The 14,532-nt window shown below is 42.9% G+C and overlaps 1 protein-coding gene across 3 annotated transcripts in view; it reads left to right on the top strand.

Annotated features, from left to right (window-relative positions):
- The window catches only part of CAPN6 (calpain 6), a 32,689-nt gene extending 27,120 nt beyond the window's left edge, over nt 1-5,569 (top strand). For all 3 annotated transcript variants that reach the window (XM_082445648.1, XM_082445649.1, XM_082445650.1), the window contains 5 exons: nt 510-632; nt 814-1,016; nt 1,592-1,713; nt 2,274-2,410; nt 3,008-5,569. In XM_082445648.1, coding sequence (XP_082301774.1) covers nt 510-632; nt 814-1,016; nt 1,592-1,713; nt 2,274-2,410; nt 3,008-3,190 — 768 coding nt within the window. In that variant the 3' untranslated portion in view covers nt 3,191-5,569. The remainder of the gene's footprint in view (nt 1-509; nt 633-813; nt 1,017-1,591; nt 1,714-2,273; nt 2,411-3,007) is intronic.
- Nucleotides 5,570-14,532: the final 8,963 nt, after the last annotated feature.

The following is a 14,532-nucleotide window of genomic DNA, read 5'->3' as shown; positions in this document are numbered from 1 at the left end:
GCTGTTGTTGTGGAGCACAGGCTCTAGGCGCGCGGGCTTCAGTAGTTGTGGCACATGGGCTCAGTAGTTGTGGCTCGCGGGCTTTAGAGCGCAGGCTCAGTAGTTGTGGTGCACGGGCCCAGTTGCTCCATGGCATGTGGGATCTTCCCAGACCAGGGCTCGAACCCGTGTCCCCTGCATTGGCAGGCGGATTCTTAACCACTGTGCCACCAGGGAAGCCCACAAGGCGACAATTTAAAAAAAACCCAAGATCCTACCAAGAACTTATTAAAACAAAGCATACCCTCTTTGGCATCAAAGGCCTAGGTATGAAGTTGGCTCTCTCAACACATGCTGAATGCCATAGGGAGAAGCAAACATTAGGATCTGCATTTAGCAAGTCAATGGCAAAGCCCAGAACATAACCCAAGTCTCTGCTTCGCAAGGTAGAGTTTTCTTCCCTGAAATTTGAGCTGGCTCATCTGAAACAGAAGTGCTAACTAAGCTCCTTGCTGGCCTCTTTCCCTTAGTACATCTTCACTGTGCCCGAGGATGGGCACAAGGTCATCATGTCTCTGCAGCAAAAGGACCTGCGCACTTACCGCCGCATGGGAAGACCCGACAATTACATCATCGGCTTTGAGCTCTTCAAGGTAAGAATGGGCCTTTGGAGCAGAGAGAATGATGGCAAACGGTGTCAAAATTAGGACGGCTTGGGGTTAGGGGAATTAAGAAAGGTCGAGGGATAAAGAAAGTAGAAGAGCTGGGATCTTCCAACGCAACAACTAGGATTTGAGTGCAATGGAGGAGCATCTCCTTCTCTTGCATTTCCAGGTGGAGATGAACCGCAAATTCCGCCTCCACCACCTGTACATCCAGGAGCGCGCGGGGACCTCCACTTATATTGACACGCGCACCGTGTTTCTGAGCAAGTACCTGAAGAAGGGCAACTACGTGCTTGTCCCAACTATGTTCCAGCATGGCCGCACCAGCGAATTTCTCTTGAGAATCTTCTCTGAAGTGCCTGTCCAGCTCAGGTGCCGTGTCCTTGGCCAGCCCTGCCAACTCCCATTCTGTGCTTTGCCTCCAGTCCTAATCCTCTTGGCCCTCTTCCCCTAGGTGGACACTCAAAGGGACAACTTGTTCAAGTCAGATTTAACTGCAGTGATGGCAGGAGAAAGATTTCTCAAAGTGGTGTGGGTTGTGAGAAGTTCCCTGTGGAGGTCAGAGCTTCAGTGCTTTGAGCTGCCATTTAAGGAGAACAGGCCTATAGCCTAAGCTTTTCCACTTATATTTTATCTTCTGTTCTCTGGCTGACTCTCTCTTCTCTTAAACAGCTGGCACTCCTCACTGCTCCTCTATTATGTTCTGAGTGCTGGGTCACCAAAGCTACCTTTTCACCCCAGCCCTGCCTACTCTGATCTTTATCTGCTGGGCCTTAAAGCAAGGGGAAAGGAAAACATCCTCATAAAATATAAGCCATGTCTGAGGAGGAATGGGCTAGGTCACTTGGCATTTCATGTTTTTCAACAACAAGGTCTGCTTTGGCGAGCCTATCTCCTCATCAAAGGGCATTCGTCATGGATGACGTGTCTTCTTTTTGATGTTCCAGGGAGCTGACTCTGGACATGCCCAAGATGTCCTGCTGGAATCTGGCTCGTGGCTACCCCAAGGTTGTCACCCAGATCACAGTGCACAGTGCCGAGGGCCTGGAGAAGAAGTATGCCAATGAAAGTAAGAACTGCAGGGGTGTCTGGGAAAGCAAAATGCAGTTTCATTTATTGCATATATGGTTAGAAAAGATGGTCACAAATGATTCTCTCCAGTGGTGTTTTCCGTGTAGAAAAGTCAGAATGGCTGTCAACCGTGGTAGGAAAATGGGATATATATAAACAACAAGGTCCTACTGTATAGCACAGGGAACTATATTCAATATCCTGTGATAAACCACAATGGAAAAGAATATTTTAAAAAGAATGTATATGTGTATAACTGAATCACTGTGCTGTACAGCAGAAATTAACACCATGTTGTAAATCAGCTATACTTCAATTTAAAAAAAAGAGAAAATGGGATATAAAAGTCTTTGGGCAAGGACCTATCTAATATTCATTTCTATATCCCCATATAAAGTATAGAAAAGAAAAGGGAAATAGGAACCAAAGTTCTAGGTCATTCTAGTACCCAGGTGTTATGCTAAAAGTCCCAGAATAGACTTAGTGAGATAGTTTCTTGACTATCTAGAAAGAGGGCTTTTAATCACTGTGTTAAAAATAAATGTTACTTTGTTCCAGCTGTAAACCCATATTTGGTCATCAAGTGTGGAAAGGAGGAAGTCCGTTCTCCCGTCCAAAAGAATACCGTTCATGCCATTTTTGACACCCAGGCCATTTTCTACAGAAGGACCACTGACATTCCTATTATAGTGCAGGTAAGGATGTGAACAGGGACCCTCAGGTGGCTCATATTCAGTACCAGATACTGGATGATCCCAAGTGCCTCAGACATGTCTAGGATACAGAACAAGGCTTATCCTGGTTTTTTGTTTGTTTGTTTTGTACTCGAAGACACCTCCCACCAGGCACAATCACTCGCTTCCTTATGAATCTCCGTCCTAAATCTCTCCTCTGTTTCTTTCATTGTGGGCAGAAGCCCGCATGCTGGCAGATACACATGTTAACACAGGTACTGTAACTTCGCATGTGGGGAAGTATATGCCAGTTCACATGCCCCTCGCCCTGCTGCTCAGAATGGAGCACTGTGGTTTGGCTGTTTTTCTGACTTAATGCTTCTGACCAGCTGCCTTTCGGTGGCCATCTCATAGGTCAAGGTTGATTCTGAACTCTGGTGGCTTTTCGTCTCTACTCTTTGAGGTACTTTCCCCTTAGCCAGAGAGGTATCAGGAAATACAGTCTCTTGGTTTTTAAACAGACCTTTCAAAGCCCGGCATTAGGTTCTAGATGCCACTCGGCAAAGTCCGATGTTACAGAGGGTTGCTCATCTTCACTTTCTTGACTTGTCTCTCCAGGTCTGGAACAGACGAAAGTTCTGTGATCAGTTCTTGGGGCAGGTTACTCTGGATGCTGACCCCAGTGACTGCCGTGATCTGAAGTCCCTGTACCTGCGTAAGAAGGGTGGCCCAACTGCCAAAGTTAAACAAGGCCACATCAGCTTCAAGGTTATTTCCAGTGATGATCTCACTGAGCTCTAAATCTCCAGCTCCAGGGAATCCTGACAGAGCTTTCCCATCCTTTTATTTTCTGTCAGATGCTAGATCTTATCTAGGATTCATAATCTTTTGAAAGAAAGAAATTCACAGTAATTAATTTTTCCTTTCTTCTGATAAGTTCCCCATACCTCCCGATCCGAGTAGCGTAAGTAGCTACATAACCTATATACCTCCAGCAGCTGGACAGGGGGAGGTGACAGTCCTATCTGGAGATCAGACAGATGTTGGCCAAGGAAAGATCTCTGGGGCTTCCGGGGGTGAGATTCATGCAGGACAATGAAAACAGCCTGGATACCCTACCGATGTCTTAGCTGTTTTCAGGTGCCCAAAATGTCTCCGCTGTAGGGCACGTTGAGGAAGGGGGAGGGGTGATCAAGGCCAAGCAGGTCTAGCCTGACATCCCAGCTCCTGACTGAACACTACAGGTGTCCCAGCAGCCTTTTACCCAGCAGCCGGAGCCTGTTTATACATCCCCAGCCCTTACCGCCGGCACCGCCATCACCACCACCACCACCAACCACCACCTCCGGAAAGTGTAGTCCTGCCCTGACCCAAGTCACCCCCCATGGTAGGTTTTACCTTCATGTTGAGGAAGCTTCCTAGGTGCTTAATCAAGAGCTGGAGTTCCGTGAGGCTCAGACAGTGGGAAGGGCCCGAGCTCCAGCTCCATGGAAGCCAGCTGTGTGCCACAAGAGGGAAAAGTGGAAGAAGCTGCAGTGGGAGACAAAGCCTCGGTCCCCCACGCATCCACACACACCTACACTCACACACGCGCACGTGGGCGCGCACGAACTACCGTTCAGGCAGTCAGCGGGCAAGAGGAAGGACGAATAAGGACCACGCAGGATAAAAGGACGAGAGACTCCATCCCGGCATAGTCCAGCCAGTTTGGGGCCCCTGACTGCAAATGTGAAACCTCCTGCTGCTGCTAGGTTTACAAACAAGCCCGTTGTCCTGTGCCTCCTAATATCATTGGTACTGAAGACCCCATCTGGGGGGCTTGAGACCCCTCAGGCTTTTCTCCCAGTTGGGAACGTTCACTCCCTGGGGGTGTTTGTTTGCCCTCTTGTTTTTTCAGTCCTTCTATAGAATTTTCTCTAGAGTCAGTCATTCTGAAATGTTCTTCCCTCCATCTCCTCTATCAACATTCTACCCCTCCTTCAAGGCCCAGCATAAATGCCACCTCCTCCATGAAGCCTTCCCCCATCCCCCAAGCTCCACCTCCTAGAATATTTCAACGCTTCTGCAATGATGAATAAAATGACCTAGTTGTAGTATACTTAGTCTAGTCCAGCACGCGATCATTTAAAAAATTATTTTGTAGTTTTCTTAGCTCGCTCCTTTTCCTACCATGTTTTTCAGTCTAACTTCCGCAGTGCCTTCACCACACTGCCTTACATAATCCAAACCACAATAAAGTTCACGTTTAATAAATTGACCAGTCTTGACTTGATTTGGCGGCACAGGAGAGATGGTAAGAGTGGCCGTCTGCTGAGACTCGTTTGCGAGCGGTTAGAGGTCGGGGTGGGAGGAGGGGTACTTCCTGCAACCGGAGCCCAGGCTTAAGTCTGATGGATGCAGAGGCCTTGGCTGTATTCATCCAGGTGGGGAAGGGGCTGGTAGAATGGAGAGGGGGTCCTTTTCTAGTCCATGTTTAGGGGTATTTGTGTGATATCAGGGGTTACATGATTTTGAAACCCCTCTGAGATTGGACTCAAGGCCAAAGCTGCAGTGGCCAGATGGTTCAAGGGCAGGCCTTCCAACAGGAGACAATACCAACTCCTCCCTCCCACCATATCCCTGAGAGCAGAACGGATGTGAAGACTTCATTCACTTGCTTCCACACTTAATTTGTCATCTACCCATTTTAGGGTTAGGCTAGGAGGGAAACTCCTCTCCTTTTTCCTTGAGCTCTTCCTCCTGACCGGACAGGATGCCCAGACAGGGGAGGCATATCCAAGCTCAGCAGGACTGACCTCAAGCACAGTCCTCATTCCCTGTCCCGGCAATACTAAGCCAGAGCACACTAGAGACGACGTCTTAAAGACAGGCATTTAGATATGGTAGAGCTTTTTCAGAAATGAAGTCTCTGATACAGATAATGTAATTGTTCTATATGGTCACCAGATGGCACTATGACATTATGATTAAGCTCAGACGCAATACCACTTTTTAAGGATGAGAAATTCTTTCCCCAAATAAGAATAAAGACACAGACGTAGAGAATGGACTTGAGGACACGGGAAGGGGGAAGGATAAGCTGGGACGAAGTGAGAGAGTGGCATGGACATATATACACTACCAAACGTAAAATAGCTAGCTAGTGGGAAGCAGCCGCATAGCACAGGGAGACCAGCTCGGGGCTTTGTGACCACCTAGAGGGGTGGGATAGGGAGGGTGGGAGGGAGACGCAAGAGGGAGGGGATATGGGGATATAGGTATACGTATAGCTGATTCACTTTGTTGTACAGCAGAAACTGACATTTTAATTCACATAACAACCAGATGAAGTGTTGTTATTATCTCTGTTTTCCAAAAATAAGGAAATGAAGGAACAGAGAAGATAAATAACATTTATCACACTTAGAGAGGATAAATAACATTTAGCACACATATCAGAGAGGATAAATAACACATAAATAAGTAACAACTCAAGGTTGTTAGTAATCATATAATGATTATTAATCAGATAATAATGTCTATCCGACTCCTAAACCTTGAACTTTTCCATAAAAATATGCTGTTCCCCAGAAAGCGGTAACATCTTCCCTCCATCTGTACCAGCTGTGTATCCATAATACTGTACCAAGAACTGTGCAAATACTAAATGTTTCTCCCAGAATCTTTACCTCTCTAACTTACATACTCATGCGTATATGTACGTATGCACACATATAATGTGTCAGTAGACTTGGTCTTCCCAAAAGGAATCCAGTGCACTAATACGTATCAATATGTATTATTTGATAACAACATAAATGACTCTCAAAATAATTATGCTGGCTGAAAGAAGGCAGAAAAAAAGGGTGCATCCTGCCTAGTTCCATTCACATAAAACCTCGAAAGTGCGAACTACTCTGTAGTGACATAAAACTTCTCATTGGTTGCCTGGGGAGGTGGGGAGGGGAGAGAGGAAAGAAATACAAAGTGACCAGAGGAACGTTTGGGGAGTAATGATTAGGTTCATAATTTTGGAACTATTGTGTATCTTAGTTGTCTGGTTGGTTACACGACTGTATGCATTTCTCAAAACTCAACTGAATTTTACTATAAATAAATTTTTAAGAAGTGAAGCCTTATAACCACTTTACCATCCCCTTCTAATCTTTTAAAGTTTCATAGTTATTATATCTGAATAGATTAAAAATTCCTCCAGGGCTTCCCTGGTGGTGCGGTGGTTGAGAATCTGCCTGCCAATGCGGGGGACGCGGGTTCGAGCCCTGGTCTGGGAGGATCCCACATGCCACGGAGCAGCTCGGCCTGTGTGCCACAATTACTGAGCCTGCGTGTCTGGAGCCTGTGCTTGGCAACGAGAGGCCACGACAGTGAGAGGCCCGCGCACCGCGATGAAGAGTGGCCCCCGCTTGCCACAACTAGAGAAGGCCCTCGCACAGAAACGAAGACGCAACACAGCCATACATACATACATACATACATACATAAAAAGAATGTAAGCAGACAAGAATAGCATTAAAAAAAAATTTAAAAAAAAAATTCCTCCAGACAATGTTATAATTTTTTCTTTCAACAGTCCTACATATTTTAAAGAACTGAAGGGGAGGAAAATGGTATTTTATATTTACTACTTCTGTTTTGCGTCTTTATTCCTGAAGTTCCAAGATTCTCTTTGGTATCATTTATATTCACCCTGAAGAACTCCCTTTAGCATTTCTTTTAGAGCTGTTGATGAATTCTCTTAGTTTTTCTTCATCTGAGAATATCTTATTTTGCTTTCATTCCTGAAGAATATTTTTGCTGGATATAGAATTCAGGTTTAAGCGATTTAAAGACATTATTCCTTTCTCTTCTGCCCTCTGTGGTTTCTGATGAGAAATCCACAGTATTCAAATTCTTGTTTTATACATATTATGTTTCATTTTGCTCTATCTTCTTGCAAAATTTTTCTTTATCTTTAGTGTTCAGCAGTACTATTATCTGTCTAGTAGTGATTTTCTTTATGTTTATACAGTTTGGAGTTCACTGAGTTCTTGAATGTGTAAATATATGTCTTTAATCAAATTTTGGGAAGTTTTCAGTAATTATTTATTCAAAAATTACTTACTGCACCAATTCCTTTTTCTGTTCCCTCTGGACCTTTAGTGACATGACTATTAGACATTTTTATATTGCCCCAGAGATCTTGGAAGCTTTGTTCATAATTTAATTTTAATTAAAAAAAAATCTACATGGAGTGAATGATTTGATAGAAATAAGCACAGAGAACTGTTAGACACCAAGGAGGTACACCCAATCCCTGGGGTCAGGGAAAGCTTTCTGAAAGAGGTGATGTCTAAGCCGAAACCTGATGGATGAATACAATTGGCCAAATGAAGGAGGGAGGGACCAACAGTGACAAGCAGTGAGAATGACGTGTGCAAGTGCAGGGACTTGCAAGGGAGCATGGACTGTTTGGAGAAAAACAATTTGTTTCGGTTGAAACATATGGTGCCAATGTGGGAATGATGAAAGATGACGTTCAAGCAGTAAACGGAACGAATCATGAGAGGTCTTATATTTCAGGATAGGCATTTTTGACTTAACCAATCCGAGGACAATTGGAGAAAAACAAAAAAAAGGTTTTAATGTGAATGGAGTTTCTTTTTCTTCTTTTTTGCTTTTCTGAATTCTCTCATGTTTCTATAATGGACATGTATCATTTTTTATTATAACAGCTTTAGTAAAAATATAATTCACATATCATACAACTCACCAATTTAAAGTGTACAATTCAATGGTTTTTGGTTTATTTACAGAGTTGAGCAACCGTTACCACAATCAATTTTAGAACAATTACATCACTTCCAAAAAGAAACCCTGTACTCCCCACTTCCTCCTAATCTCCTTCTCCTCCACTTTAGGAAACCACTAATCTACTTTCTGTGTCTATGGATTTGCCTATTCTGGACATTTCATGTAAATAGGGTTATACAAAGTGTGGCTTTCTGTGTTTGGCTTCTTTTATTTAGCACAATATTTTCAAGGTTCATCTATACTGTAGCATGGATCAGTACTTCATTTCTTTTTATCTCCAGATAATATTCCATCGTATGGACATACCACATTTTATTTATTCATTCACCAGTTGATGGAAATTTGGGTTGCTTCCCCTGTTTGGCTATTGTGAATAATGCTGCTGTGAACATTTGTGTACACGTTTTTGTGGGGACATATATTTTCAGTTCTCTTGGGTATGTAGCTACGAGTGGAATTGCTGGATCACACAGTAACTGTATGCTTAACTGTTTGAGTAACTGACAGATTGTGTTCTAAAGCAGCTGCACCATTTTGCATTCCCACCAGCAGTGTATAAAGTTTCCAATTTCTCCACATCCTTGCCAATACTTGCTATTATCTGTCTTCTTAATTATTTCCATCCTAGTGGGTGTGAAGTTGATATCTCATTGTGGTTTTGATTTGCATTTCTCAAATGGTTAAGAATGTTGAGCATCTTTTTATGTGCTTATTGGCCATTTGTACATCTTTTTTTGAAAAATGTCTATTCAAATCCTTCGTCCATTTTTAATTGGGTTGTCTTTTTATTATTGAGTTATAGTTTCTCTTTATATATTCTGGATCTAATTCATTTAATAGATATGTGATTTGCAAATATTTCCTCCCATTCTGTGGGTTGTCTTTTCTATTTCTTGATGGTGTTCTTTGAAGCAAAAAAGTTTTTAATTTTGGTGATGTCCAATGTATCTATTTTTGTATCTTTTGTTGTTTATGGTTTTGATGTGATATCTAAGGAACCACTGTCTAATCGAATGTCACAAGATTTATGCCTATGTCCTCGTCTAAGAGTTTTGTAGTGTCAGCTCTTTCAGGTAGATTTTTGACCCATTTTGAGTTAATTTTTGTATGTTGACGTATGGCAAGGGTCCAAATTCATCCTTTTGCGTGTGGATATCCAGTTGTCCTAGCACCATTTCTTGAAAAGACTATTCTTTCCACCATTGTATAGTTTTGGCACTCTTACTGAAAGCCAGTTGACCACAAATGTATGGGTTTATTTCTGAGCTCTCAATTCTATTCCATTGATCTATGTCTGTCTTTATGCCAATACTAGACTGTCTTGACTACTGTAGTTCTGTAGTAAGTTTTGAAATCAGGAATGGGAGACCTCCAATTTTGTACTTTCATTTCAAAATTGTTTTGGCTATTCTGGCTCTTTTGCACTTCCATATAAATTTTAGGGTAAGCTTGTAATTTCTGCAAAGAGCCAGCTGGTATTTTGTCAAGGATTGCTTTGAATGTGTAGATCAAATTGGGTAATATTGCCATCTAACAGTGTTAAATAACATTTAATTTAACAACATCAAAATGAACATGGAGCATGCATTACTTTTTAGATAAAAGTAAAACTAATATTATTTGTTTATAAAATGGTGCACTAACCCCATTTAAGGCCCCCTCTCAGCAAGTGCCCCATCTCCCTCTTGTGTTGTTTCTAACTGGTCCTTTAGAAACAGAAACAAAGACCTTGCTATTAGAACTGGGGCATATCAAAAAGAGGCAGTTCTGACCCTGAGAATTCTTGGTTTTGTAGACTCACTGTTGTATAGTCTCATGCTGTGCAAGGGTAGAGGAAAACTATCATTTATCAAGAGCATATTGGGGGCTTCCCTGGTGGCGCAGTGGTTGAGAATCTGCCTGCTAATGCAGGGGACACGGGTTCGAGCCCTGGTCTGGGAAGATCCCACATGCCGCAGAGCGGCTAGGCCCGTGAGCCACAATTACTGAGCCTGTGCGTCTGGAGCCTGTGCTCCGCAACAAGAGAGGCCGCGATAGTGAGAGGCCCACGCACCGCAATGAAGAGTGGCCCCCGCTTGCCACAACTGGAGAGAGCCCTCGTGCAGGAATGAAGACCCAACACAGCCATAAATAAATAAATAAATAAATTTTTTATAAAAAAGAGCATATTGTTTGCCAAGTCTAGTGCCCTGCATTTTCCCACAACATGGTCTCATTCGATCTTTACAGTGACATTTTACATGGGTATAACAATTCCAGTTTTACAGATGATGAAGTGAAAGCCTGGGGAGGTTAAGAAATTGGATCAAACTCATAGGGCTATTAGGTGGCAGAGGTGGGATTTGAAACAAAGTTGTTCTAACTCCAGAGCCTCTGATAGCCCCACTGCTCCCATGCCCTGAGACCACTGAGAGTATGAAAACATCTGTCCAAACCCCTTTTAACCCTGCTTCCCAGACCTAGCAGAGGGGTCTCACCTCCTTTCTCTGGACCTTCTTAGGCTGTTGAGTTGCTCTCACATTCTCCTTACAGATGTCGAGGGTCACAAGGGAAGTCTGTAGTCTGTGCCAGGGCTCTTATCCCAGCTAACCTGGACTCTGGCACAGTACATCTCTCCAGAGGAGCTCTGCCCAGAGATGGGCATTGCCTTTTGTCCCAGGGCTGGACTTATAGACAATCCAACAACACTCATACTTTTGGATTTTAGTGTAGACCTCTCACCTGGTAAAACCTTTGGGATAAAGGTCTCAGTGACAATTGTGTAAAGAACCCATTTTACTCCGTAATGGAAAACTTCTGTGTGTCTAGCTCTAGACCACTATAAGGCCATTTCCAAGGATTCTGAATATATTGAACCCATCCAGGTTATTGGCCAAGGGCCATACCTTCTTTCTTAAAAATTTTTTTTATTTGTTTATTTTTTAATTGAAGTATAGCTGATTTACAATGTTGTGTTAATTTCTGCTGTATAGCAAAGTGATTCAGTTAAACATATACACATTCTATTTTTAATATTCTTTTCCATTATGGTTTATTACAGGATATTGACTATAGTTCCCTGTGCTATACAGTAGGACCTTGTTGTTTATCCCTTCTATATATAATAGCTTACATCTGATAACCCTAACCTCCTACTCTATCTCTCCCCCACCCCCACCCCCTTGGCAACCACAAGTCTGTTCTCCATGAAGGACTATACCTTCTTGAGCATCAAGGAGAGAGGAGAATTAGCTTACCTTCCTGGATGGAGGCTGGCTTGCAGCAATTGGAAGGGCAAATCCAAACACTACGAAATAGAGAACACGGTGTGATTTCTTCTGAACGTTGCCCAGTACAAAGATGCCCTCCCCTCTTTACCAGTCTGTGCGTTCTCAGCCTCAGAACTAATTATATCGTTGGCCTTATATGCTTTTCCTATGGGATCATCATACAGGGAGAGTTTGCAATCACGATCTACGGTCAATGTTCTTCAGCATCTTTTTTCCACTCCCTACTGGCATAGGGATCATTAATTTTGATTTATTGATGTGACTTTGTTATGTGGTTCCCATATCTCTCCATGGATCTATAAGCAGGGGTCATGGATTCTGTTTAGAGAGTATTAGACAAGCTTTTGAACTTGATATGAGGATCCACATGAAGGGCATATAATGGAGAGCAAGGGGTCCATCCTGATGGTGCCAGAGAGTCCATGGACAGGATTTAAGAAGGGTCATGACATGGTCAGGTTTTCTTTTCTGAACAAACACTAGCAGCAGTGTGAATCAGAAGAGTGCCAAGAATGGAAACTAAGAGACTGGTTCCTTCAGGCCTTCCTTATTTATTTTGCTGCAATATTCCCCAAATACTGGGGGTAAAGAGTAAGGGATAGTTTAAAAGATATTTAAGGGGCTTCCCTGGTGGCGCAGTGGTTGAGAATCTGCCTGCCAATGCAGGGGACACGGGCTCGAGCCCTGGTCTGGGAAGATCCCACATGCCGCGGAGCAACTAAGCCCGTGTGCCACAGCTACTGAGCCTGTGCGTCTGGAGCCTGTGCTCCACAACAAGAGAGGCCACGATAGTGAGAGGCCCGCACACCGCGATGAAGAGTGGCCCCCGCTCGCCGCAACTAGAGAAAGCCCTCGCACAGAAACGAAGACCCAACACAGCCAAAAATAAATAAATTAATTAATAAAAAAAGATATTTAATAGGAGGAATCATAAGAACTTGGTAACTGAGGAGACAGTAGGGGTAAATCAAAATGAAGAGAAGCTCAAGGATTATGCCTAGATTTCTGACTTGGGTAATTATGGGCGACAGAACACAGGGAGAGGCTCTGATATGGTGAATATGAGCTAATGCATCCAGTTTGCGACAGTTTGAGTATCGAGTGACTTTGGGACACATTAGTGGAGATTTCAAGTAGGTAGATGTATTTACAATTAGGATCTGAAGCATAGAGGAGACATATGGGCTGGAGATATTAGTTTGGGAGTTATGATATAGGTGGGAATAGGATACTTGGGTGTGAATAAAATAAACCATGAAAGAATCCTGGGAAAACACCTACATGTGAAGGATGGTTGGAAGTAGGACTCTGAAAAGGGACCTGGAGAAGTGGAAAACAGAGGAGTAAGAGAATGATCGGGAAAGAGTGGTCACAGAACCAAGACAAGACAGGGTTTCAAGAAGAAAGGAACAGCCAACATTCACTGAGTCAACTAAGGTTTATAGAATGACTGCCGTGTGCCTGGGGATGCCTCAGGGAATTAAAAAAAAAAAGATATTTGCCCTGGTGGAGCTTACATTCAACTGGGAAGAGTCAAACAACAGATAGAAGAAATAGATGAAATGGTAGAGCATGAAAGAAGTTAATAGATATTATGAGGAAAAGGACCAGGGAAAGCATATCAGGAATTCTGGTGGGGGAAAAGCAGTTGAAATGGGGTAATCAGGTAGACCTCGTTGAAAAAGAAATATTTGAGCAAACACCTAAAGGAAGTGAGACATGAGATGTGTGGCTATCTGAGGGAAGTGTTTTCCAATAAGAAGGAACAGTCATCACAGAGGCTCTGAGGCAAACACATGGCTGAAATGTTTGGGAACTAGCAAGGAACCAGTGTTCCTGGAGCAGAACATGTGAAGGGGAGAATAGAAGGGGATGAAAAGGGGGGGGTACACACAGTGGAGGGCCTTGTAAGTCATTATAAGGACTTTGTCTTTACTTTGAGAGGAATATGGAACCACTGGAGAGTTCTGATTTATGTTGAATGTCCCATTGAGACTATAGTTAGGCAAGCATAGAAGCAAGGAGACCAGTTAAGAGGCTATTGTAACAATCCAAGCAAGAGATGAAGATGCCTTGGATCAGATTGGTTGCGGTAAAGGTGATCAGATTTTATATACATATATTCACAAATACACACACACACACACACACACTCTCACACTCAAAATCATATACAGATGGTACCTGACTTATGATGTTTCCACTTACAATTTTTCGACTTCACGATGGTGCAAAAGCAATATGCATTCAGTAGAAATCATACTTTGAATTTTGAATTTTGATCTCTTCCCAGGCTAGTGATGTGTGGTACCATAGTCTCCTGTGATGCTGGGTAGTGGCAGTGAGCCGCAGCTCCCAGCCATCCATGCGATCACGAAGGTAAACTACTGATACACTGACAACCATTCTTTATCCGGACAACCATTCTGTTTTTCACTTTTAGTGCAGTATTCAATCAATTACATGAGATCTGCAACACTTTATTATCAAATAGGCTTTGTGTTAGGTGGTTTTGCCCAACTGTAGGCACATGTAAATGTTCTGAGCACGTTTAAGGTAGGCTAGGCTAAGCTATGATATTTGGTAGGCTGGGTGTATTAAATGCTCTTTCAGCTTAAAATGCTTTCAACCTACAATGGTTTATTGGGATGTAAGCCCATCATAAGTCGAGGAAGATCTGTTGTTTCTTTTTAGTCAGTTTCACTGAAGTGTAACTTAAATACAATAAGATTGCCCAATTTTAATTGCATGGTTCAGTTATGGGTCAGCTATGTCTTATATGGATGCTGTAATGCCTCCTGCTAAAAATAAATTGAAATAGCTGGATGTTCCCCAAGAGTATTGTCTTATGGCTTTAAGAGTATTATGGAATGGATTTGGTGATATAGGAAGGGAGAAGATTTGGTAACTATTGAAGAACTGGTTATTTCAGCTAAAGATGGATAAGGACTTGAAATACAAATGTGAGGCACATAAGTGGATGCAATCCCCAGATGCGAGCCACCGGTGTTAGCAAAGATTTCTTGCTTTTGGATGGAGATGGGGAAAAATGGGGTGCATACTCACACCGTCTACACACTTCAC

Source organism: Balaenoptera physalus, assembly GCF_965194825.1.
Source record: "Balaenoptera physalus genome assembly, chromosome: X".
In the NCBI taxonomy this organism is placed as follows: domain Eukaryota; kingdom Metazoa; phylum Chordata; class Mammalia; order Artiodactyla; family Balaenopteridae; genus Balaenoptera; species Balaenoptera physalus.
This window is presented reverse-complemented; position numbering and strand designations above follow the sequence as displayed.